This window comes from Entelurus aequoreus, linkage group LG06 (assembly GCF_033978785.1).
Source record: "Entelurus aequoreus isolate RoL-2023_Sb linkage group LG06, RoL_Eaeq_v1.1, whole genome shotgun sequence".
NCBI classification, from domain to species: domain Eukaryota; kingdom Metazoa; phylum Chordata; class Actinopteri; order Syngnathiformes; family Syngnathidae; genus Entelurus; species Entelurus aequoreus.
In genome coordinates this window covers 43,755,322-43,779,785 of record NC_084736.1, presented here as the reverse complement: position 1 = coordinate 43,779,785, position 24,464 = coordinate 43,755,322, and the positions used below count along the sequence as shown (strand labels likewise).

Genomic DNA, 24,464 nt, shown 5'->3' with positions numbered 1-24,464 from the left:
TTCTGGCTGCAACCAGGAAGCTGGTTGTTGACAATTTTCCAGAGCTCACGTGGCTTATTTGTGTTTTCCTCTATTTTGTCATTAATGTAATTTTTTTTTTAAGGATTTAGTCAGGTTGGTTGACTTATTTCTTAATTTATTGCATTGCTTTTTGAGAGTTGAAAGGAGTAATTTGAGGTTGATATTATTGGGTTGTTTATCTACTTCTGTTTTACATTTTTGGTATTCAGAGTATTTCCTGTCTCTGTCTTTTATGGCAGCTAATAGGTCCGGATTCAACCATGGTTCCGAGCGGGCTTTGATCCTGACTGTTTTCACGGGAGCCATGTCATTTAGTATCTTTAGGAACGCCGTTTTGAAGCAATCCCAAGCAACATCGACCATGTTGCTCGCGAGCACAGGGGACCAGTCCCACTCATCTAATTTTGAATTGAAATTGTCATTGGAGTATTTTTTGAGGGATCTGGATTGGGCTGTTATGTGGCCATTGGCTTTAGGTTTAGCTATTTTACGGGTGCAGAAGGTTAGATAGTGGTCGCTAAGACCACAGATCATGACCCCACTATTTTTTATTTTAGGCCGGTCTGAAGTGAGAATGAGATCTATGGTTGATTGGGTGGAATCACACACCCTTGTGGGTAGCGCTATTAGCTGGGAAAGACCGTGCAGATTACAAAACTTGCTGAAGGATCTGAAGACAGGCGCATCTTTGCGTTGAATATCTGTGTTCAGATCCCCAGTTATAGTTTTCTCCACGTTGTCTGTCCCTGCCAAGCATTCTTCCAAAGCCCCATAGAAATCACTCTGATTAGGGGGTCTATAAACAGTCCCTATTAGTACCGGCTTAGCGTTTTTAAATTTGATTTCCGCCCACACAGATTCCAGGTCATTGTGGTTAAGATCAGTGCGAGTTATGTATTTAATATCCTGGTGAATATACATACAAACGCCCCCACCGTGTTTATTCCTATCCTTTCTGATAACCGAAAAGTTTTGTATTTCTATCTCTGAGTCAGAAATACTTTGATCAAATTTGGTTTCAGAGAAACACAAGATTTTTACCTTCGTGTTGAGGAACATTTCTCTGATTTGGTCAAGTTTGGCTCCAGAGAGGCTGTTCACATTAAGGTGGATGATGTGTAGTCCACTGGAACCAAAAAGAGCATCAGAGTCCGCTGTGTTGTGGTACTGACCAGAAAAGTTGTTGGTTATTATTGCTGTTGAAGTTGGAGAGCGAGGAGAGAGAGAGAGAGGCATATTGATCGTCCTCCAGGTGAAGGGGGAGGGAGGGGGAGGGAGGGGGAGGGAGGGGGAGGAGCGTAGTTGGAGAGGAGGAGAGGGGGAGGCCAGGTAGGGTTGCTTGGGGTGGGGTTGGGTTTCCTTTTGGCAGGCTTTTTTGAAGACAAAGAGAAAGAGAATAACGAAAATGTTTTTGTAAAGGCGCCTCTAAATCCTGTGTATGCCGCGTCCTCGACCGTCTGGGACCGGGGAGAGGCCGCATGGACCCCCGCCATCTCGTGCAGTTCCCCGCGATCACCGATGTCTGGGTCGCCGTCCACCGCAGCCGCCGCGTCGTTCACCGCCGCTGAGTCGCTGCCTTCTCCGATGACCGGGTCGTCCTCCACCGCCGCCGCCGCCGAGCCTCCGAGCCTCCGAGCCTCCGAGCCTCCGACCGTGTCGATGAACGGGGCGAAGTCCTCCACCGAGCCGCCGATCGCTGGAGCACAGGTGAGCTTGAGCTGAGATGAGCCGGTAGTCGAGTTAGCTTCGATGGCGACGCTAGCAGTAGCATTGCTAGTCTTCGCCAGTCGGGACAACATTAACCGTGTTGTTGCAGGTCCAGGGTTGAGTTCAGTGTCTCCTGATAGTAGAAGTAATAGTAGTATTATTGACTTTCTGTCTATCCTTCCAGTCAGGGGCATGTTTCTTCTGCCTCGATGTGCAGACAAGCATGATGCTAACACGTTAGCTCCAAAGCCAAGGTGCTTCGCTGATGTATTGTCGTGGAGATAAAAGTCACTGTGTATGTCCATTTCGCGTTCTTCACTCTCATTTTCAAGAGGGTAGAGTATCCGAGGAGGTTTAAAATATAAATCCGTGATCCACAGTAGAAAAAGGAGGAAGTGTGGGATAATCCGAGCAGTTGTTTGAATTCCCGATCGGGAGCGAAAGAGAGTGCGACCGCTCATCTCGGCGTCCAGTCACCATGCCGATAGTGTTTTACATTTTACCCATCATCCTTTGTAATGGATTTAAAAGGGTGTCATTTTTCTTTTCTTTTCTTTTCTTTATGTTTATTGAACTTATTTGATAATATCCACAAAGTTCAATGAGCAGGTTGTGTTATGTGTGTATTTGTGTAATTTTTGTACTGGTTAATTTTTTCTTTTCTCCCCCATGACTTGGGAAGGTTGTTTGGTTTGGGCCTTCTAAGTAATTTCTGTACTTCGGCAACTGGAATGTATAGTTAATGGCGGAGTTACATTTTTTGGCCACCAGGTGGCGACAGGATTGCAGCAATCAGACCACTGTATATTTATAAATGATATGGATAAGCTACAGCACCCCCCGCGACACGTAAAGTTAAAGTTAAAGTACCACTGATAGTCACACACACACTAGGTGTGGTGAAATTACTCTCTGCGTTTGACCCATCCCCTTGTTCCCCCCCCCCTGGTAGGTGAGGGGAGCAGTGAGCAGCAGCGGTGGCCGCGCTCGGGAATCATTTTGGTGATTTAACCCCCGAGGGACAAGCGGTAGAAAATGGATGGATGATGGATACACCTGGCGTTCATAAAACTAGTGTTGTCTCGCGGGCCAAATTGAAGACGCTGTTGAGGCGTATTTAGCCTGCGGGCCGTAGTTTGGACACCCCTGGACTAATCTGATAGTTGTTTTCATAAATACATTTTTAAATTCAGGCATATTTTAACTTCAGGCTTTAGGCTGCTGGAGAGTAATCAGGTTTTTCACTTATTCTAACCTTCCTAGTGCGTGATGTCTGTTGTTTTCTTGTCTGGTGCCTTGCAGTCGACGCTGAAAGACAAGAACGTCACCGTTTTTGGCTGCCTGACTCACGGGATTCCGCTCTTCCTCTGGCAGAACTCGTCATCGAAATGTGAATCAGGTATGTCCGACTCAGCAAAACAGCAATTCCTTTTAAAAGGTTCCGAAGAGTTCCAGGAGAAGATTGCGAATGAGCCATACTTTGTTTCATGCACTTTCATTGTTTTGCTGTGTTGCAGAGTCTGTTGCCGGGTTTTTTCTCTCTGTGAACACTTCTACCAACATCACCAAACTCAGGATTCCTTACCCACAAACGGGCACCTGGTACCTCAGTCTGCGCTCAATGTGTCCCACAAAACACGGGTAAGTGTTTCCTTCTTTCCTTTTAAACCAAGTCTTGAATTTCACCATTTTCCTCGACATCAATGGCGTATCTACTGAACCTAACTTCAAATGTGCAAATGTGATTAGTTGTTTGGCTTTGGGTGCTCTTGGATTGTCAGATGACCAACCCAGGATGAGAACAAGCTTGTATGGGTTTGGGCTTAAAGGGAAATACATTTGTTTAGATTTGGTTAAAGTTGGATTATTTGTGGTTGGGTTATAAAATGGGGTTTGGCTAGGTTTAGGGATTAGGCTAAAGATAAGAACAGGGGTGTCCAAAGTGTGGCCCGGGGCCAGTTAGTTTTTTCTTGGTCTGCAACACATTCTAAAGACAAAATAAACATATCTGATAGTAGAACATTACACAAAAAAAGCTCCAGGGAGCCACTAGGACGCATGCAGCTCTAGAGCCGCGGGTTGCCAACCCTGGGGCTAGGGGCTAAATCAGGAGTAATGAGTTGTGAAATTAGTGTTTAAGGACGTTGTTTCAGGGTTATGGTTCATGTTGCGGTTAAAGTTGAGTTATTCTTTGGATTTAAGTTATAGTTACTGAATGTTGAGTGGAGTTTGTGTTGCATGGTTGTAACCAAGTACAGTATGGTTCAATCAATTAATCAATCAATCAATGTTTATTTATATAGCCCTAAATCACAAGTGTCTCAAAGGGCTGCACAAGCCACAACGACATCCTCGGTACAGAGCCCACATATTGGGCTCTGTACCGGTTCAGGTTTATAAATCAATTTTAGCTTCAATGATGGAGTTTAAATTTACTGTATACTTGAGTTCAGTACGAATATGAAATATTAATAACGGATTACATTTTTTCTAGTGACTCATAGCGATCAACAAAGAACCCAATATGAATTAACTCCACATTTACACATCGGTGTTGGTGAGCTATCTCACTTCGCACCAACCATCGCCCAACAGTTATTTACCAGCGTGGGGCTGCACTGGAGGCAAGGCGGGTGAAGTGTCTTGCCCAAGGAGCGGGATTTGAATCACCCCCTACTAGGGTTGTACGGAATCCCGGTACTAGTATAGTATCGCGGTACTAATGAATCAAAATACTCTGTTTGAAAAGTACCAGTTCCCCCTTTTTTTTACGGGCATGATGGCGCGTCGTCACATCGTGACATTGCTGGTTTTACGAGCAAAGGAGCATGTTCGGCAGCGCACACACACGGAGTATTTACAAGCAGACACAGCGTGTAGACAGAAAAGGGAGAACGGATACATTTTGGCCTAAAAACTAAAGATAAAGATGAAGTTATAACACTGAAACACCCTCAGGAAGAGGTGCTTTAAGACATGGCTAGCTAGCTAGCGACTAACGTCCATCCGCAGTCGGCAGTGTTGTAGCTACTTCTAAATCACTAATCCTGGCCTCCATGGCAACAAATAAAGTAAATTTCTTACAAGTACTATTATCACTGCAGGACGAGGAATAGCTAAATATGCTTCACTACACACCATAGGAGGATATTATGTATTATGATGATAGTATATATCTGATAGTATATATCTGTATCATGAATCAATTTAAGTGGACCCTGACTTAAACAAGTTGAAAAACGTATTCGGGTGTTACCATTTAGTGGTCAATTGTACGGAATATGTACTTCACTGTGCAATCTACTAATAAAAGTTTCAATCAATGAATCAATACAATAGCTCACAGATAACAGCAAGCTAGCACCCCTGAATGTAAACAAATGCCATGGGTTGATCTACACCTGACATCCACTGTAATGATACCAAGTACAATAGCGTATCAAGTCGATACTACTATGATTACATCGATATTTTTTTATCGTCACAAAATATTTTTTCCTATTTTTTAAATTCATATTACGTTTATAAACTCAGGAAATATATCCCTGGACACATGAGGACTTTGAATATGACCAATGTATGATCCTGTAACTACTTGGTATCGGATCAAAACCTAAATGTGAGGTATCATCCAAAACTAATGTAAAACATTAAACACCAGAAGAATGAGTGATTATTAAATTTTAACAGAAGTGTAGATAGAACATGTTGAAACAGAAAATAAGCAGATATAAACAGTAAATGAACAAGTAGATTAATAATCAATTTTTACAGTTTGTCCCTCATAATGTTGACAAACTAATAGGTAGATAAATGACACAATATGTTACTGCATACGTCAGCAGACTAATTAGGAGCCTTTGTTTGTTTACTTACTACTAAAAGACAAGTTGTCTAGTATGTTCACTGTTTTATTTAGGGACAAAATTGTTGTTTGATAGCAATAATAAACATATGTTTAATGTGCCTTAATATTTTATGTTAAAATAAAGCCAATAATGCAATTTTTTGTGGTCCCCTTTGTTTAGAAAAGTATCGAAATACATTTTGGTACCGGTACCAAAATATTGGCATTGGCACACATCTGTCCCCTAAATTCAAGGTGATAGATTACAGTCGGGCTACCTTCTTACGCCCCTAAAATCATTGTGTAGGAGTATTGGGGGTTGGTTCTGAAATTCAAAATGTCCTCTTACTGTTATTCACAACTAAAAAAAAAAGATTGGATCTAGTGTTTGACTGTCGCTCATGAATATTTATCAGAATGTAATAACTTCTTTGGCTTGGCCTCAATTTCCCAAGCAACCACAGAGAGAGACGCTATTTGTTGTCAATCACTGAATAACAACAATAAAAAAACAACATTCAATATGCCTTACTACCCATCTAAATAAACTTTGTTTACCGTCTTCAATAATGCAGTATTCTAATGTAGGAGCCATTCTACCAACCTCATTTCCGCCACATTTTCACCCATTGCCTCTGGTGCACACTTACAACATGACGGAAAATAAACATGGACTCTTGAAATATTGAGATTGCTTTGATAGCAGCAAATAAACAAGAATGGAATAACAGGTGAAACTAAATATGTTTGAACATCGTGCAAAAGTTCCTCTGTGTCGGCAGTTCAACCGCAATTGTGAAACTACTCATTACACGCAAAGTCCAAAATATCTTGCCTTTGTTTCATTTCATTTTGATAATGATGGCATACAACTTTTTAAAACCAATAAACATTATTGGACATTTTCAATTCAAGGTTTTCATAAACTGTAATCATCAAAATGGTATCAAAAGAAGGCTTGAAATATCGTTGGTTGCTTGTTATGAGCCTATGTCATACAAACCCCAAAACCAGTGAAGTTGGCACGTTGTGTAAATGGTAAATAAAAACAGAATACAATGATTTGCAAATCCTTTTCAACTTATATTCAATTGAATAGACTGCAAAGACAAGATATTCATTGTTGGAACTGGAAAACTAAATTTTTTGCAAATATTAGCTCATTTGGAATTTGATGCCTGCAACATCTTTCAAAAAAGCTGGCACAAGTGGCAAAAAAGATGGAACATCCCACAGGTGAACAGGCTAATTGGGAACAGGTGGGTACCATGATTGGGTATAAAAGCAACTTCCATGAAATGCTCAGTCATTCACAAACAAGGATGGGGCGAGGGTCACCACTTTGTGAACAAATGCGTGAGTAAATTGTCAAACACTTTAAGAACAACATTTCTCAACCAGCTATTGCAAGGAATTTAGGGATTTCACCATCTACGGTCCGTAATATCATCATAACGTTCAGAGAAATCACTGCAAATAAGCGATGATATTACCGACCTTAAATCCTTTAGGCGGTACTGCATCTAAAGGCGACATCCGTGTGTAAAGGATATCACCACATGGGCTCAGGAACACTTCAGAAAACCACTGTCAGTAACTACAGTTTGTCGCTACATCTGTAAGTGCAAGTTAAAACTCTACTATAGAAAGCGAAAGCCATTTATCAACAACACCCAGAAACGCCGCCGTCTTCGCTGGGCCTGAGCTCATCTAAGATGGGCTGATGCAAAGTGGAAAAGTGTTCTGTGGTCTGACGAGTCTACATTTCAAATTGTTTTTGGAAACTGTGGATGTCGTGTCCTCCGAACCAAAGAGGAAAAGAACCATCCGGACTGTTATAGGTGCAAAGTTGAAAATACAGCATCTGTAATGGTATGGGGGTGTATTAGTGCCCAAGGCATGGGTAACTTATACATCTGTGAAGGCACCATTAATGCTGAAAGGTACATACAGGTTTTGGAGCAACATATGTTGCCATCCAAGCGACGTTATCATGGACGCCCCTGCTTATTTCAGTAAGCCGCATTCTGCACGTGTTACAACAGCATGGCTTCGTAGTAAAAGAGTGCAGGTACTAGACTGGCCTGGCTGTAGTCCAGACCAGTCTCCCATTGAAAATGTGTGGCGCAATATGAAGCCTAAAATACCACAACGGAGACCCCGGACTGTTGAACAACTTAAGCTGTACATCAAGCAAGAATGGGAAAGAATTCCACCTGAAAAGCTTCAAAAATGTGTCTCCTCAGTTCCCAAACGTTTACTGAGTGTTGTTAAAAGGAAAGGCCATGTAACACAGTGGTAAAAATGCCCCTGTGACACATTTTTTGCAATGTGTTGCTGCCATTAAATTCTAAGTTAATGATTATTTTAAAAAAAGTATTAAGTTTCTCAGTGTGAACATTAAGTATCTTGTCTTTGCAGTCTATTCAATTGAATATAAGTTGAAAATGATTTGCAAATCATTGTATTCTGTTTTTATTTACCATTTACACAAAGTGCCAACTTCACTGCTTTTGGGTTTTGTAGATTAGTTTCACCTTGTAGACATAATTGCTGGAATAAACAAACCTTTGCACAAGGGACGGCGTGCCAGCAGCTTGAGGGTTCCAGGTTCGATCCCCGCTTCCGCCATCCTAGTCACTGCCTTTGTGTCCTTGGGCAAGACACTTTACCCACCTGCTCCCAGTGCCACCCACAATGGTTTGAATGTAACTTAGATAATGGGTTTCACTATGTAAAGCGCATTGAGTCTCTAGAGAAAAGCGCTATATAATTCACTTCACAATATTTAAATGTTTTGAGTTTTGCCCGTGTATCCGCTTGCATCCAAAATATTATTTTCTTCCATTTTAGTCAAGTCATTTATTTAAGGTAAACATGGTGGGCTATAAGCTACTTAGAGCTAGCTGCTAGCAGCTACACAACAGCTAAGCACACAAGGAAGACATACTTTATGAGTGTCCTTACTAAAACATCACATTTGTCAATATAAATAAGAATAATTGCATATTACTTAAGCTTCTGCCTTGGAGACTTTGTGTATTAGAAAGTGTCCAGCAACAAACGTGTCTGCATTGTTCAACTTACTGCGTCATGATCTTAACTTAAAGGATGCCTGGAGGGCATTTTAAGTGTTATATCTTGCATTCTTATCTTCCAGGACGGAGGACTGTAAATCTTTGGGCAGCTTACGATTCAGATTTGATTCGATTCTTGGGGGTAACAATTCTGTTCTTGATTCAAAACGATTCTCAATTCAAAATCAATACTTTTTTAAATAACATTGGGTGTCAGTTCTTTGATTAACTAAATTCCTCCATAAAATACTGTATTTTTCGGACAATAAGGCGCACTTAAAATCCTTTCATTTTCTCAAAACTCGACAGGTGCACCTAATGTACGGAATCATTTTGGTTGTGCTTACCGACCTTGAAGCTATTTAATTTGGTACATGGTGAAATGATAAGTGTGACCAGTAGATGGCAGTCACACATAAGAGATACGAATAGAATATGACTCAAGTAAATTTAGAAGAAATTAGTTTTCAATTTAGAAAAAAATATATACAATATGACCCCTTTAATGCGCCCTATAATCAGGTGCGCCTTTTGTATGAAAATAGACCTGACTAGACCCACTCATCGACAGTGCGCTTTAGAATCCGGTTTTGGCCTATGGTCCGGAAAATACAGTAGATAAACAGGTCTGATACATTTCTATATAACTTAAAAGAAAACCTTTTTTTTTTTTTTTAGATAAAATTCTACCCAAACGTTTAATAAAGTCAAATACAAATAAGGCAACAAGATAAGTATCCAACATTTCTTTTTTCTGAAGTAAATCTGTACAGCAGATATAGATCATCAACTATATGATTTCCCGGAGTGGATGGACAGGACAGATTTAAAAAATAATAATGATAAATGTATATTTCTTTTGAAGGATAGTTACAAAAAAGAATCGCGATTAATTCGAAATTGTTTTTATTTATTTTTTACAGCCCTAGTAATAAGGTAACTACGTAACAGCTTTGAGTGTTGTTGACTAGTGATACCAATGTGGATAGTAGTGTTAGCTGTCATTAAATGTATATGCTATCATAACAACATGACTGTAAATTGTTCGTTGCTTCTTTCGGACCTGTTTTGTACGTGTGCATGCTTTCCTGCGCGTACGTGTTGACCAGACCAAACACCAATTATTTTTTTCGACGGGAAAAAAAATAAAATATGACAAAAATGTAGTAATTTTGAAAAATGAAGACATTTTTAAAACAAACGTGTTATGTTAAAGCACTAATGCTGTCCAACTAGCCGATGGTGTTCTTGTTATATTTGTTGCTTTGAAAAATGTAACTGAACAAAATACAGACATCACCTTTAATGAATTATCGTCACCATTTGGTATCGCGAAAAAACAAATTACCACACCACTCCAACTTAAAGACAGTTAATAATAAATGTGTTAGTGTTGTGTTTGCACAAACCATTTGTATTTGAGTCATTTCACCTGATAAAACCTTTTCTAACATTCATAGAAAATAAAAGTGTGTATGTTTCATGCTGATATCGTATCGGATCAATATCGGTTTAGGATAATACTCGTGTTGTTTTTGGGACATGCCTTCTTAAAAGGCATATTTACTCGAGGGGTCTGGTTCTCTGAGGATTGTTCAAAGTCATTGTGAGAAAAGCCTTTGAAGAAAAATCGTTCCCATTAACTTGTTAGACACAATAATAATCTTTTAGCCATTGAGATGTTTTGTCTGAGCTTTAATGGCACAAAAGTGTGAAGAGATGGAAATTTACATATTTTATTTTTTATTTTTTATACCTTCTTTCTGATCCACTTGGGAGTTGCTCTTCATTGTGAATAACAGATGGCCACAGACAGACGGTGTTATGAAAAATATGCACGACGCAATGGGTGCTTTTTTTTTTTTTTGCAAACATGTGTTCTTGCGCGTAATTATTCAGGTCACGTGTCAGAAGTAGCGCCAGTGACAGGCTTGCTTCACAACTCCAATTTAGTTGATTGATAAAAGGTGGGGAAACAAAGAGGCGAGCAGCTGCGTCAATTAAATCTGAATTCTGGAGAACGGCGACGGAGGACATTTGTTACCTTCTGAAGTTCCAATGGCTGGGAGTGATTGGAGGATGAGGCAATTAGTGAAGTAACAATGTTGTTGCTAGCCTGCGTTATGTCTTAGAAAATTATTTTTTTAAATTCCTTTATGTAGCTTATGTTTGTTTCTGGTGACAGTTGGCAGTCGGTGATGATGTTTGCACAGAATAACTACTTTCTCTTTGCACAGTTGTAAAATACACAGCAACTATAGACATTGTCCCACTATGAGTATCAGAACCATATATCTTTATTTTAGCTTGAAAAATAGATACTACAGAGCAGGGGTGTCCAAAGTGTGGCCCAGGGGCCATATGCGGCCCGCAGCTGATTTTTTTAAACGGCCTGCGGCACATTCTAAAGATACTATTGAGAAAGTGGAATAAAAGGGCAGACAGCTGAAATGTAACAAGAAAAAGAGGCCATGTTGATTCTAATAACATAAAGCTGCCATGTTTTTTTCCCCTTAAAACTGTCATTGCTTAAAAAAAGTATAATAAATACAAATCAAGGTTATGAATTGTTGTCCTATTCAAGGCTCCAAATACTGTATTTTTCGGACCATAGGGCGCACTGTCTATGAGCGGGTCTATTCAGGTCTTTTTCCATACAAAAGGCGCAATAAAGGGGTCATATTATGATTTTTTTCAAAATGTAAAAGACTTCCTTGTGGTCTACATCAGTGGTCCCCAACCGGTACCGGTCCGTGGACCAATTGGTACCGGGCTGCACAAGAAATTAAAAAAAAAACAAAAAAAAACTCTTTTTTTGTTTTTGTTTTTTTTATTTTTTTTATTAAATCAACATAAAAAACACAATCCATCCATCCATCCATCTTCTTCCGCTTATCCGAGGTCGGGTCGCGGGTGCAGCAGCCTAAGCAGGGAAGCCCAGACTTCCCTCTCCCCAGCCACTTCGTCCAGCTCTTCCCGGGGGATCCCGAGGCGTTCCCAGGCCAGCCGGGAGACATAGTCTTCCCAACGTGTCCTGGGTCTTCCCCGTGGCCTCCTACCGGTCGGATGTGCCCTAAACACCTCCCTAGGGAGGCAATCGGGTGGCATCCTGACCAGATGCCCGAACCACCTCATCTGGCTCCTCTCGATGTGAAGGAGCAGCGGCTTTATTTTGAGCTCCTCCCGGATGACAGAGCTTCTCACCCTATCTCTAAGGGAGAGCCCCGCCACCCGGCGGAGGAAAGCGGCAAGCGGCCGAAAATGAGTAAAAAACACAATTTTTACATTATATATCAATACAGATCAATAGGGATACAGTCCTTAAGCACACATGATTGTATTTCTTTATGACCAAAAAAACAAAAAAAACCCAGAAAAAAACATAACTCTCTCCCCCCCACCCCCACTCCCCCAATCCGTGGGACAAATGTTCAAGCATTGACCGGTCCGCAGCTACAAAAAGGTTGGGGACCACTGGTCTACATAACATGTAATGGTGGTTCTTTGGTCAAAATGTTGCATACATGATTTTTTACAGATCATCTTCAAGTAGCTTCCTGGCAGTCGCTTCAGGATGCGTCATTTTGTAGGCGGTCTTATTTACGTGGCTCACCTTCGACAGGGTCTTCTCCCCATCATCTTTGTTGTAGCGGTGTAGCGTGCAAGGACGGGAGTGGAAGAAGTGTCAAAAGATGGAGCTAACTGTTTTAAAGACATTCAGAATTTACTTAAATCAATATTAGAGCAGCATCTCCTCATCCGTGGCTCACTAGTGCAACAACAACGCCGGAAATGTGTCCCGTGAAAAACCGGTACACTAAACTGACTAAAGTTCCGTGGGTGAATAATGTAAACCCACTAAAGTTTTTAGCGCTTTGATAGCTAGTCTACTGACAGGTGTAAGTAAGAACTTTACACTACTTTATATTAGAAATGATAACAGCGGAATATGAATGCCACATAAGAAGGTCGAGAAAAAGAAGAAGCTTATGACTACGGCGTCGGCACGGACTACAATGGCAGACTTGCACACATTTTCAGGACTTATGCAGATCCCAAATACAGATCAGCAGGTACCAAAAGGTAAGAAAGTTGGTTTTGCATAATATTGTGAAACAAAACGCCAGATAATGTCTGCTAATAGGTGCCATTTTGCGGTCCTTATACACACACCATATTAATACTCATATGTTTAATGCACCGACAATCCATCAAGCGGTGCGGCATCACACGAAGTCGTACTAAAAACATTTTGACAGATTTTTGAGCGCCGTGTGTAATGTTCTATATTCTCAATGGAACATTTAAAGTTTTGGTGTTTACTGCCATCATATTGCAGTCGACACATATCTCTTATGTGTGACTGCCATTTACTGGTCACACTTATCATTTCACCATGTACCAAATAAAATTGCTTCGAGGTCAGTAAGCACAAGCAGAATTATGCCGAACATTAGGCGCACTGGGTTATAAGGCGCATTGTCAATTTTTGAGAAAATGAAAGGATTTTAAGTGAGCCTTATAGTCGGAAAAATATGGTACTTCACATCAAATATCCTGCTTGAAATATATTTTTTAAGGAAAATATTGCACATTTCGTGTATTTGCTAGAAAAGAAACTACGTCTTCTTTGACAAAAAGGGCATTAAACAAACCAAACAAAAATCATAAATGAATATCCATCCATCCATCCATCTTCTTCCGCTCATCCGAGGTAGGGTCGCGGGGGCAGCAGCCTAAGCAGGGAAGCCCAGACTTCCCTCTCCCCAGCCACTTCGTCCAGCTCCTCCCGGGGGATCCCGAGGCGTTCCCAGGCCAGCCGGGACACATAGTCTTCCCAACGTGTCCTGGGTCTTCCCTGTGGCCTCCTACCGGTCGGACGTGCCCTAAACACCTCCCTAGGGAGGCAATCGGGTGGCATCCTGACCAGATGCCCGAACCACCTCACTGGCTCCTCTCGATGTGGAGGAGCAGCGGCTTTACTTTGAGCTCCCCCCGGATGGTAGAGCTTCTCACCCTATCTCTAAGGGAGAGCCCCGCCACCCGGCGGAGGAAGCTCATTTCGGCCGCTTGTACCCGTGATCTTGTCCTTTTGGTCATAACTCAAAGCTCATGACCATAGGTGAGGATGGGAACGTAGATTGACCGGTAAATTGAGAGCTTTGCTTTCCGACTCAGCTCCTTCTTCACCACAACAGATCGATACAGCGTCCGCATTACTGAAGACGCCGCACCGATCCGCCTGTCGATCTCACGATCCACTCTTCCCTCACTCGTGAACAAGAGTCCGAGGTACTGGAACTCCTCCACTTTGGGAAGGGTCTCCTCCGCAACTCGGAGATGGCACTCCACCCTTTTCCGGGCGAGAACCATGGACTCGGACTTGGAGGTGCTGATTCTCATCCCAGTCGCTTCACACTCAGCTGCGAACCGATCCAGTGAGAGCTGAAGATCCTGGCCAGATGAAGCCATCAGGACCACATCATCTGCAAAAAGCAGAGACCTAATCCTGCAGCCACCAAACCGGATCCCCTCAACACCTTGACTGCGCCTAGAAATTCTGTCCATAAAAGTTATGAACAGAATCGGTGACAAAGGGCAGCCTTGGCGGAGTCCAACCCTCACTGGAAACGTGTCCGACTTACTGCCGGCAATGCGGACCAAGCTCTGACACTGATCATACAGGGAGCGGACCGCCACAATCAGACAGTCCGATACCCAATACTCTCTGTGCACTCCCCACAGGACTTCCCAAGGGACACGGTCAAATGCCTTCTCCAAGTCCACAAAGCACATGTAGACTGGTTGGGGAAACTCCCATGCACCCTCAAGGACCCTGCCGAGAGTATAGCGCTGGTCCACAGTTCCACAACCAGGACGAAAACCACACTGTTCGTCCTGAATCCGAGGTTCGACTATCTGGCGTAGCCTCCTCTCCAGTACACCTGAATATACCTTACCGGGAAGGCTGAGGAGTGTGATCCCACAATAGTTAGAACACACCCTCCGGTTCCCCTTCTTAAAGAGAAGAACCACCACCCCGGTCTGCCAATCCAGAGGTACCACCCCCGATGTCCACGCGATGCTGCAGAGTCTTGTCAACCAAGACAGCCCCACAGCATCCAGAGCCTTAAGGAACTCCGGGCGGATCTCTTCTACCCCCGGGGCCTTGCCACCGAGGAGCTTTTTAACTACCTCAGCAACCTCAGCCCTAGAAATAGGAGAGCCCACCACAGATTCCCCAAGCGCTGCTTCCTCATAGGAAGACGTGTTGGTGGGATTGAGGAGGTCTTCGAATTATTCCCTCCACCGATCCACAACATCCGCAGTTGAGGTCAGCAGAACACCATCCTCACCATACACGGTGTTGATAGTGCACTGCTTCCCCTTCCTGAGGCGGCGGATGGTGGTCCAGAATCACTTCGAAGCCGTCCGGAAGTCGTTTACAATGGCTTCCCCGAACTCCTCCCATGTCCGAGTTTTTGCCTCCGCGACCACTAAAGCTGCACACCGCTTGGCCTGTCGGTACCTGTTTGCTGCCTCAGGAGTCCTATGAGCCAAAAGAACCCGATAGGACTCCTTCTTCAGCTTGACGGCATCCCTCACCGCCGGTGTCCACCAACGGGTTCTAGGATTACCGTCTCCACAGGCACCAACTACCTTTAAGGAAGCAGAGAACTAACAGAAACAGCACACTCAGCATCAGTTTTAGAGGAACAATGATCCAGCGCTGAAGGAGAGACTCAGGTGGGACTAAATAGAACTAATTAAATGAGAAACAGGTGTGCTGACAAAACATGGTACAGAAAGTAAAGGTGCTTCAAAAACACAGAGACCAAACCGGAAACACTGACAAAAGAAGAGCACCAGGACAGGAAGTGATTATAAACAAAGGAAACCCCGATCATAACCAAACTGTCAGTAGCAATTCTGACACTAAAGGGTTGTATGTAAAACAAAACAAAAAATCTTTTATTTTTAACGCTTTTATGAATGGGGCTCTTTTGGATCCCCAATAATTTTTGTGGGATTTTTTTTAAACTGTCATTGCTCAAAAAATAATAATGAATCAAAATAAATGTTGTTATGAATTCTTGACCTATTTGAGGCTCCAATACTTCACATGAAATATTCCACTTACAATTTTTTGAGGGAAGAAAACATTGCATAGTTTTGGGTTATGACATAAATAACAGGGTTTTGACAAAAAGGGCATAAAACATTTAAAAATATAATTTAAAAATTCTTTATATCGACATATTGACCAGAAGTTCATTTAGTGGTTCAATAATAAATAAATAAAAAGAAAATCAAATTACTTTTTTTTAACATTTTTGTGACCCGGGACCAACTCGAGGGGAGCCTTAAAGGAAAAAAAATGTATATATTGTTTTGGTTTTGAAAATAAAAAATATCAAAATGGCCCCAGCATGCTTTGATTTTCCAGTTAGTTTCTGCTTAAGAAACTTCTCTATGACTTAAGCCCCAGACTTGTTTGACATTGTCATTACTGCCACTAGTGGTGGAAAAGTGTATTGCAACTGAGGCCCATACGGACCACAGCTGAGAAACAGATATTTTTTGGCTGTCCTCTAGAGGGCGCTTGCAGCCCAACTATGGGCCCCTGCCCTATTGTTAAAGGCCTACTGAAATGATTTTTATTTATTTAAACGGGAATAACAGATCCATTCTATGTGTCATACTTGATCATTTCGCGATATTGCCATATTTTTGCTGAAAGGATTTAGTAGAGAAAATCGACGATAAAGTTCGCAACTTTTGCTCGCTGATAAAAAAAGCCTTGCCTGTACCGGAAGTAGCGTGACGTCACAGGAGGTAATATTCCTCACAATTTTCCTTTGTTTACAATGGAGCGAGAGAGATTCGGAGCGACAAAGCGACGATTACCCCATTAATTTGAGCGAGGATGAAAGATTTGTGGATGAGGAACGTTATAATGAAGGACTAGAGATGCAGTGATGGACGTATCTTTTTTCGCTCTGACCGTAACTTAGGTACAAGCTGGCTCATTGGATTCCACACTCTCTCCTTTTTCTATTGTGGATCACGGATTTGTATTTTAAACCACCTCGGATACTATATCCTCTTGAAAATGAGAGTCGAGCACGCGAAATGGACATTCAAAGTGACTTTTATCTCCACGACAATACATCGGTGACACACTTAGCTACTGAGCTAACGTGATAGCATCGTTCTCAAATGAAGATAGAAACAAAAGAAATAAACCCCTGACTGGAAGGATAGACAGAAGATCAACAATACTATTAAACCATGTACATGTAACTACACTTTACATCAACAGCCGTGCTCACCTGCGTTCCAGCGATCGACGGCGCGACGAAGGACACCCATTATCGACGAAGCTCTGTAGCATGAGCTAACGTGATAGCATCTGTCTCAAATGCAGATAGAAACAAAATAAATAAATCCCTGACTGAAAGGATAGACAGAAGATCAACAATACTATTAAACCATGTACATGTAACTACACGGTTAAATATTCTCAGCCTGGTAAAGCTTAACAATGCTGTTGCTAACGACGCTAAGGCTAATTTAGAAACTTAGCAACCGGACCTCACAGAACTATGATAAAAACATTAGCGCTCCACCTACGCCAGCCAGCCCTCATCTTCCCATCAACAGCCGTGCTCACCTGCGTTCCAGCGATCGACGGCGCGACGAAGGACTTCATCCGTGGGTTTGGCGGCTAGCATCGGCTAGGCGTCTGCTAAGTAAGTAGTCCTTGTTGTGTTGCTGTAAGTATTGTACTTAGCCGCTAATACACCGATCGATCCCACCTACAACGTTCTTCTTTGCAGCCTCCATTGTTCATTAAACAAATTGCAAAAGATTCACCAACACAGATGTCCAGGATACTGTGGAATTATGAAATGAAAACAGAGCTTTTTCTACGGGCTCCGAATACTTCCCTTGCCCTCGTGATGTCACACGCATACGTCAGCATAATAAAACGTTTTTAACCGGAAGTGTGGCGGGAAATTTAAAATTGCACTTTATAAGTTAACCCGGCCGTATTGGCATGTGTTGCAATGTTAAGATTTCATCATTGATATATAAACTATCAGACTGCGTGGTCGGTAGTAGTGGGTTTCAGTAGGCCTTTAAGGAACACTGGTATAGTGAAACCTGGACCCAATTAATTTAACTTTAACTATGAGTTAAGTTAAAGTTAAGGGTGTCAATGCATGGATCGTAACAGATCCATGCATTGACATTTTAACCTTGCTAGCAAACATAGAACACCGGGGTCCAAACTTGTGATTTATATAACTGAGGTGTTCCTCAAGGCACCTCTTTAAGTCCTTTCCATTCTGGAACTAAGGTGTTGCTGTGGCTGGTTTTCCTTCAGATCCAGTAGGTAGTCAATTGTTCAACTTCTTTAGTTATACTAGTGGTGTTCCTCAAGGTTCCGTCTTCGGTCCTCTCTTTTTCATCATTTGGGCAACTGCAAGTTCAGTTAAACAAACTTGTGAGAGACTCACATTTTTGCAGCAGGTTCTTAAAACACTAGTGCCGCCATAGAGATGATCTTTGCAGAAGGTCCTGAAAAAACAGCTTGTGTAACTCTGACAACATAAACATACCAAAATCAAATGTCTACTGTAGAGGACGTTGATTCTTCTGAACATACAAAATAAGCCTAATAGGGAAAGGAGAAGTCTGGTCCTTAGCTTTCTGGAAACGAGCTCCCCAAAACATTTGAAAGTAACTTCCCTGCTGTATGTACATACTAGGGTTGTAGGTACCAGTACCAAAATATATTTAGATACTTTTCTAAATAAAGGATACCACAAAAATGGCATTATTGGCTTTATTTTAACAAAAAATCTTATGGTACATTAAACATATGTTTCTTATTGCAATTTTGTCCTTAAATAAAATAGTGAACATTTGTATTTTAGTAATAAGTAAACAAACAAAGACTCCTAATTAGTCTGCTGACGAATGCAGTAACATATTGTGTCATTTATCTATTATTTTGTCAACATTATGAGGGACAAACTGTAAAAATGTATCATTTAAAAATTATTATTCATTAACTGTTAATATCTGCTTACTTTCTCTTTCAACATGTTCTATCTACACTTCTGTTAAAATGTAATAATCACTTATTCTTCTGTTGTTTGGATACTTTACATTAGTTTTGGATGATACTACAAATGTAGGTATCGATCCGATACCAAGTAGTTACAGGATCATACATTGGTCATATTTAAAGTCCTCATGTGTCCAGGGATATATTTCCTGAGTTTATAAACATATACATTTAAAAAAAGGAAAAAAGATTTTGTGACAATGAAAAATATCGATGTAATTATAGTAGTATCGACTAAATACGCTATTGTACTTGGTATCATTACAGTGGATGTCAGGTGTAGATTCACCCATGGCATTTGTTTACATTCAGGAACACTATCTTTTGTTAGCGGTGACGCCGGTGAGCTATTGTATCCTCCTAGGGTGTGTAGTGAAGCATGTTTAGCTATTCCTCGTCCTGCAGGGATGATACTTGTAAGAAACTTACTTTATTTGTCACCATGAAGGCGAGGATTAGTGATTTAGAAGTAGCCAAAACACTGCCGACTGCGGATAGATGTTAGCTGCTGGCTAGCTAGCCATGTCTTAAAGTACCTCTTCCTAAGGGCGTTACAGTGTTATAACTTCACCTTTATCTTTAGTTTTTAGACCAAAATGTGTCCGTTCTCCCTTTTTTGTCTACACACTGTGTGTGCTTGTAAGTACTCTGTGTGTGTGCACTGCCGAACATGCTCCTCTGCTCGTAAAACCAGCAATGTCATGATGTGACGACGCGCCGTCATGCCCGTTATAAAATTATTATTTTTTAAATTGGGAAACGGTACTTTTCAAACAAAGTATAGTACAGTTTTTAATTAATTAGTACCGCAATACTATTCTAGTACCGGTATACCGTACAACCCTAGTAAATACTGGTATGTTAACCTTTTGACTCGTGTGTCTGTTCCAGTTTGGAGGCGTGCGCCAACATCACTGCGGAGGTGTACATGCGCGCGTACCTGACTCCATGCATCAACGACTGTGGCACGTACGGACAGTGCAAGCTGCTGCGCACCAACAACTACCTGTATGCTGCCTGTGAATGCAAAGCAGGTAACAATCACATTTCACCTTTAAAACCCTTCCCCCCTCAGTCCATGTTATTCAAATTCGGCCTTCTTTTGATTACTTTTTTCGCATTCACCAAACAGAGTAAAAAAACAAAAAAAAATACTCACTAGGACTTTTCATTTATCTGTGTGGAAAATAACTGGGAAATGTGTTTTGTGCCGATTGCCAGTTATTATTCATCGGAAAAATATTTTTTTTCCAAGTTTCTGCATGGTACTTTTACTGCAAAGTCTTTTTTATTGTCTTAATCAAGACAGCACAGCAGCAAAGGAAGGTAAACAGGCCCTTTTCCAAAACTGATATGACAACATGGTGATTAAATTTATGGACTTGGGTCATAGGCTGGACTGATGTTAATCTTTTGATTCCAGCAATTTGGAAAGAACAATAAAACAGGCTGTTAATCGCGAATAAGTCTTTAATAAAATATGAGCTTATAAAGCTAAACAAAGCTTGCCCTTTGCGGATTAAAAAAAAGATTAAAAAATCCTGCTTTGATTGCTGTGTTATCAGAGCTATTAAATTCCTCATATCGGCGGCTCCTGCCCCCGGCATTAAAGTCTCCATTCAATCGTGCTCACAAATATTTCATTCACGCCGTCTTATCCAATTTGCCTCGCGATCTGGATCCGATTCAGGCGCTCTCACCAGGAGGCTCGATGGCACGGGATAAACAACTGCATGCTGCTTTGCAGAAAAGACGTGTTTGGTGACAAGGAACAACTGATGGAAGATAGATCATTTATTCAACAAAAGCGCTATAAAAGAATGAGGGTGACACGAATGGAGTCAACTTCTGCTGCTTTAGAACAGGCCTGGGCAATTATTTTTACTCGGGGTGGCCAAATTTAGAGAAAAAAATGTGTCTGGGGGCCGGTATATCTATTTTTAGTAACTAATACAAAACCTCACAATAATGTCTGAATGCTAAAAACGTTATGACAGACCGCCTTAAAAAACAGAATGGAATTTTAAATTTTTTTTACTGAATGAGACACCCAGAATGTACATGAAAATAAAGAATGTGGGATTTACAATATTAACTATGAAGGATAAAACACTGAATATTGACAACATATGAAGGTCACACCCCCTCTCCCTTGACATATTTTACAAAAATGCAACAAAAACAGCGAAACATGAATGCAAAGGGTAAAAAGAACCCACCTACAATCTGATACATCTGATATATCACTAAGCTTTAAAACTTTGTCGTAAAAATCTTCCGCGTCTGTCCCTGACACCCGCATTTCAGGCTGGCCTCTTTGGAAACACTCTGTGGAAACGCTCCCCACCCACACTGCTTGGTGCCTCGCCTGAGCTGCTGTGACGTAGATTACCATAGTAACTAATTATATTACCATAGTAACTAATTAGATTACCATAGTAACTACCACATCATGCAAAAGCGCAGATTCCAACCATTGAAATACTTTGTATAGTTCAAGATTTACAGTCATTAGAAAACATCACTGCACATCATCATGGCGGCTACAGTTTCCATCTTAAAAATCTAAAAAAAATATTTGGGAATGTCTGGCGGGCCAGATTGAAAAGCTTAAAGCAGTGGTTTTCAACCTTTTTTGAGCCAAGGCACATTTTCTGCATTGAAAATATCCAGAGGCACACCACCAGCAGAAATCACTAAAAAACGAAACTCAGGTGACAGTAAAAAGATGTTGGATATGACTTTAAACCATAACCAACCATGCATCAACATAGCTCTTGTCTCAAAGTAGGTGCACTGTCATCACCTGTCACATCACGCCCTGACTTATTTTGTATTTTTTGCTGTTTTCCTGTGTGTAATGTTTTAGTTCTTGTCTTGCGCTCCTATTTTTTTTGTATTTTCCTGTAGGAGTTTCATGTCTTCCTTTGAGCGATATTTCCCACATCTACTTTGTTTTAGCATATCAAGAATATTTCAGTTGTTTTTATCCTTCTTTGTGGGGACATTGTTGATTGTCATGTCATGTTCGGATGTACATTGTGGACGCCGTCTTTGTTCCACAGTAAGTATTTGCTGTCGAGCAGCATTCTGTTTTTGTTTACTTTGTAGCCAGTTCAGTTTTAGTTTCGTTCTGCATAGCCTTCCCTAAGCTTCAATGCCTTTTTTTAGGGGCACTCACCTTTTGTTTATTTTTGGTTTAAGCATTAGACACCTTTTTACCTGCACACTGCCTCCCGCTGTTTCCGACATCTACAAAGCAATTAGCTACCGGCTGCCACCTACTGATATGGAAGAGTATTACACGGTTACTCTGCTGAGCTTTAGACAGCACCGACACTCAACAACAACACATCATTTGCAGACTATAATAACTGGTTTGCAAAAAATATTTTTAACCCAAATAGGTGAATTTAGATAATCTCCCACGGCACACCAGACTGTATCTCACGGCATAGTGGTTGAAAAACACTGTCTTAAAGGGCCGCATGCGGCCCCCGGGCCTTAATTTGCCCAGGTCTGCCTTCGATGGTCTTTCTTTAAATGTGGGTGGGGCACAGTGCAATGCCATGTCCCCGGGTAACGTGCTTTATCAGTATCATGCGGTATCATGCGGTATCATGCTTCAAACTTCGAAAAGCTGCGCATGACAAAACGTCGTCATCGTAGCTAAAACAAATCAGCACAAACTATTTTGTTCATTTGTGTTTTGAAGGTTGAAGCAGTGCTTCCCAATTATTTTCTGTTACGCCCCTCTTAGGAAGAAGAAAACATTTCCCCCCCACCACACATATAAAGGATATCTTCCGTCTGTATTTTTGTTATAAGTACACCTCTGCATAATATTGTATCCTTATGAACACTGTGTTTTAGTCTGTAAGAGAAAATATTTAAAGTGCATCAATTTGCCTGAAATTAACAACAAAAAAGGGTACATCCTTATTTAAACTTTAAACATATTTTGACCAACTTAAATTGTTTGATACTGAAATATGAAATAATAAAATTCCATAAATAGCAACATTAACTCAGGAGCACAATATATACAACACTTTAACCTACAGAACAAAAATGAATAAAACAATTTGAGCTGTTTTTTATAATCAAAATGAAAAAGTCAGGATTGATGGCTACAGTGAGCATGTTTTGTAGCACACAGCTTTTTCGAAGCGGGGTTCCAAGCATAATACTGTGTGTTCCCACGGTCACACTGTTTGAGATGAACTGGGTTAAAGTGTTTTAAATATCGTGCTAATGTTATATATTGAAATAATGTTGTTAATCAATTAGAATTTATTATTATTTATTGTTTATTTAATTTTAGAGTAAAAAAATATTCAGTCATAGGCTGGACTCCAGGGAGGGGGTCCAGACTGAGGCCAAGGAAAAAAAACCTCATAGCCATAGCACACATAAACATGTTACAAAGAATCAACAAATCTTGCAACAGAGGGGAGGGAGTGGGAGCTACGGAGGCGGGCTGCTGCTGTATAAGCGCTACTCAGCCGTCCATTGCCCCTAAGGTGACTCAAACGATGGTGAAGGTGTGGAGTGGGGTGGAAGTGTGTGTGCATATGCCCATTGTCCAGGGTGTAGTGTTTTTGTGTCTATAGGCCTGGAGCCGCTCTGCAGGCAGTGCAAGCAAAGTTCAACTCCTAGGTGTTGTTGAGGAGGGAAGGAGGTCAGAGCCACCAATCTAAGTCTATGTGCATGAACTGATGAAGTCTACTCGGATGAGAGGCCAAACGTCTTCTAAGACAAACCAGACACTCCAGTTGCGATCGATTGAACGCCATGAGATGACAACGAACTGGATGAATGAGAACATTCATAGACGTGTTTCTGTTACAGACTAAAAAAACAATGTTATTCAAGTTTGTTTGTTGTAAATTGATCTATATTTTTTTCTTTTTTGTTTGCTTTAATTTTGATAAAGATCAGAATCAGAATCAGAATCAGAATAGCTTTATTGCCATTGTTTGAGAACGGGTTCACAAACTAGGAATTTTTCTTGGTGCAATCGTGCAACATAAAACACATACAACACAGATTTGGTACTAACAAGAGCTGTAACTGAGCTATCAGATATTGTTATAGACTTAGAAGGAATTCAAAGGAGCTACTGTTAGGAGTTATTGTTCATGTGCCTGATGGCCGAGGGGAAAAAACTGTTCAGGTACGGAATATGTACTTCACTGTGCAACCTACTAATAAAAGTCTCAATCAATCAATCAAAGGTGGCGGGAGGTGTGGGTCTGGATGGACCGTAGTCTCCTGCCTGAGGGGAAGGGGAGAATAGTTTGTGTCCAGGGTGAGAAGAGTCAGCTGTGATCCGACCCACACGCCTCCTGGTCCTGAAGGAGAACAAGTCCTGGAGGGATGGGAGCTTGTAGCCAATCACCTTCTCAGCAGCACGTACGATGCACTGCAGTCGATGCTCATCCTGGTCTGTGGCACCGGGGAACCACACGGTGATGGAGGAGGTGAGGATGGACTCGATGATGGCTGAGTAAAACTACACCAGCATCTCGGTCGGCACCTTAAGTTTCCTCAGCAGCTGCAGGAAGTACATCCTCTGCTGGGCCTTCTTGATGAGGGAGCTGATGGTCGGCTCCCACTTGAGGTCTTGGGTGATGGTGGTGCCCAAAATATGGAAGGAGTCCACAATGGAGAC

At 41.4% G+C, this 24,464-nt stretch overlaps 1 protein-coding gene across 1 annotated transcript in view; it reads left to right on the top strand.

The window, feature by feature from the left end:
• LOC133652230 (transmembrane protein 8B-like) overlaps window positions 1–24,464 on the top strand; it is a 194,468-nt gene that overhangs the window by 121,974 nt on the left and 48,030 nt on the right. Inside the window, exons 8-10 of the mRNA XM_062050745.1 lie at window positions 3,031–3,127; window positions 3,246–3,369; window positions 19,682–19,824. Coding sequence (XP_061906729.1) covers window positions 3,031–3,127; window positions 3,246–3,369; window positions 19,682–19,824 — 364 coding nt within the window. The remainder of the gene's footprint in view (window positions 1–3,030; window positions 3,128–3,245; window positions 3,370–19,681; window positions 19,825–24,464) is intronic.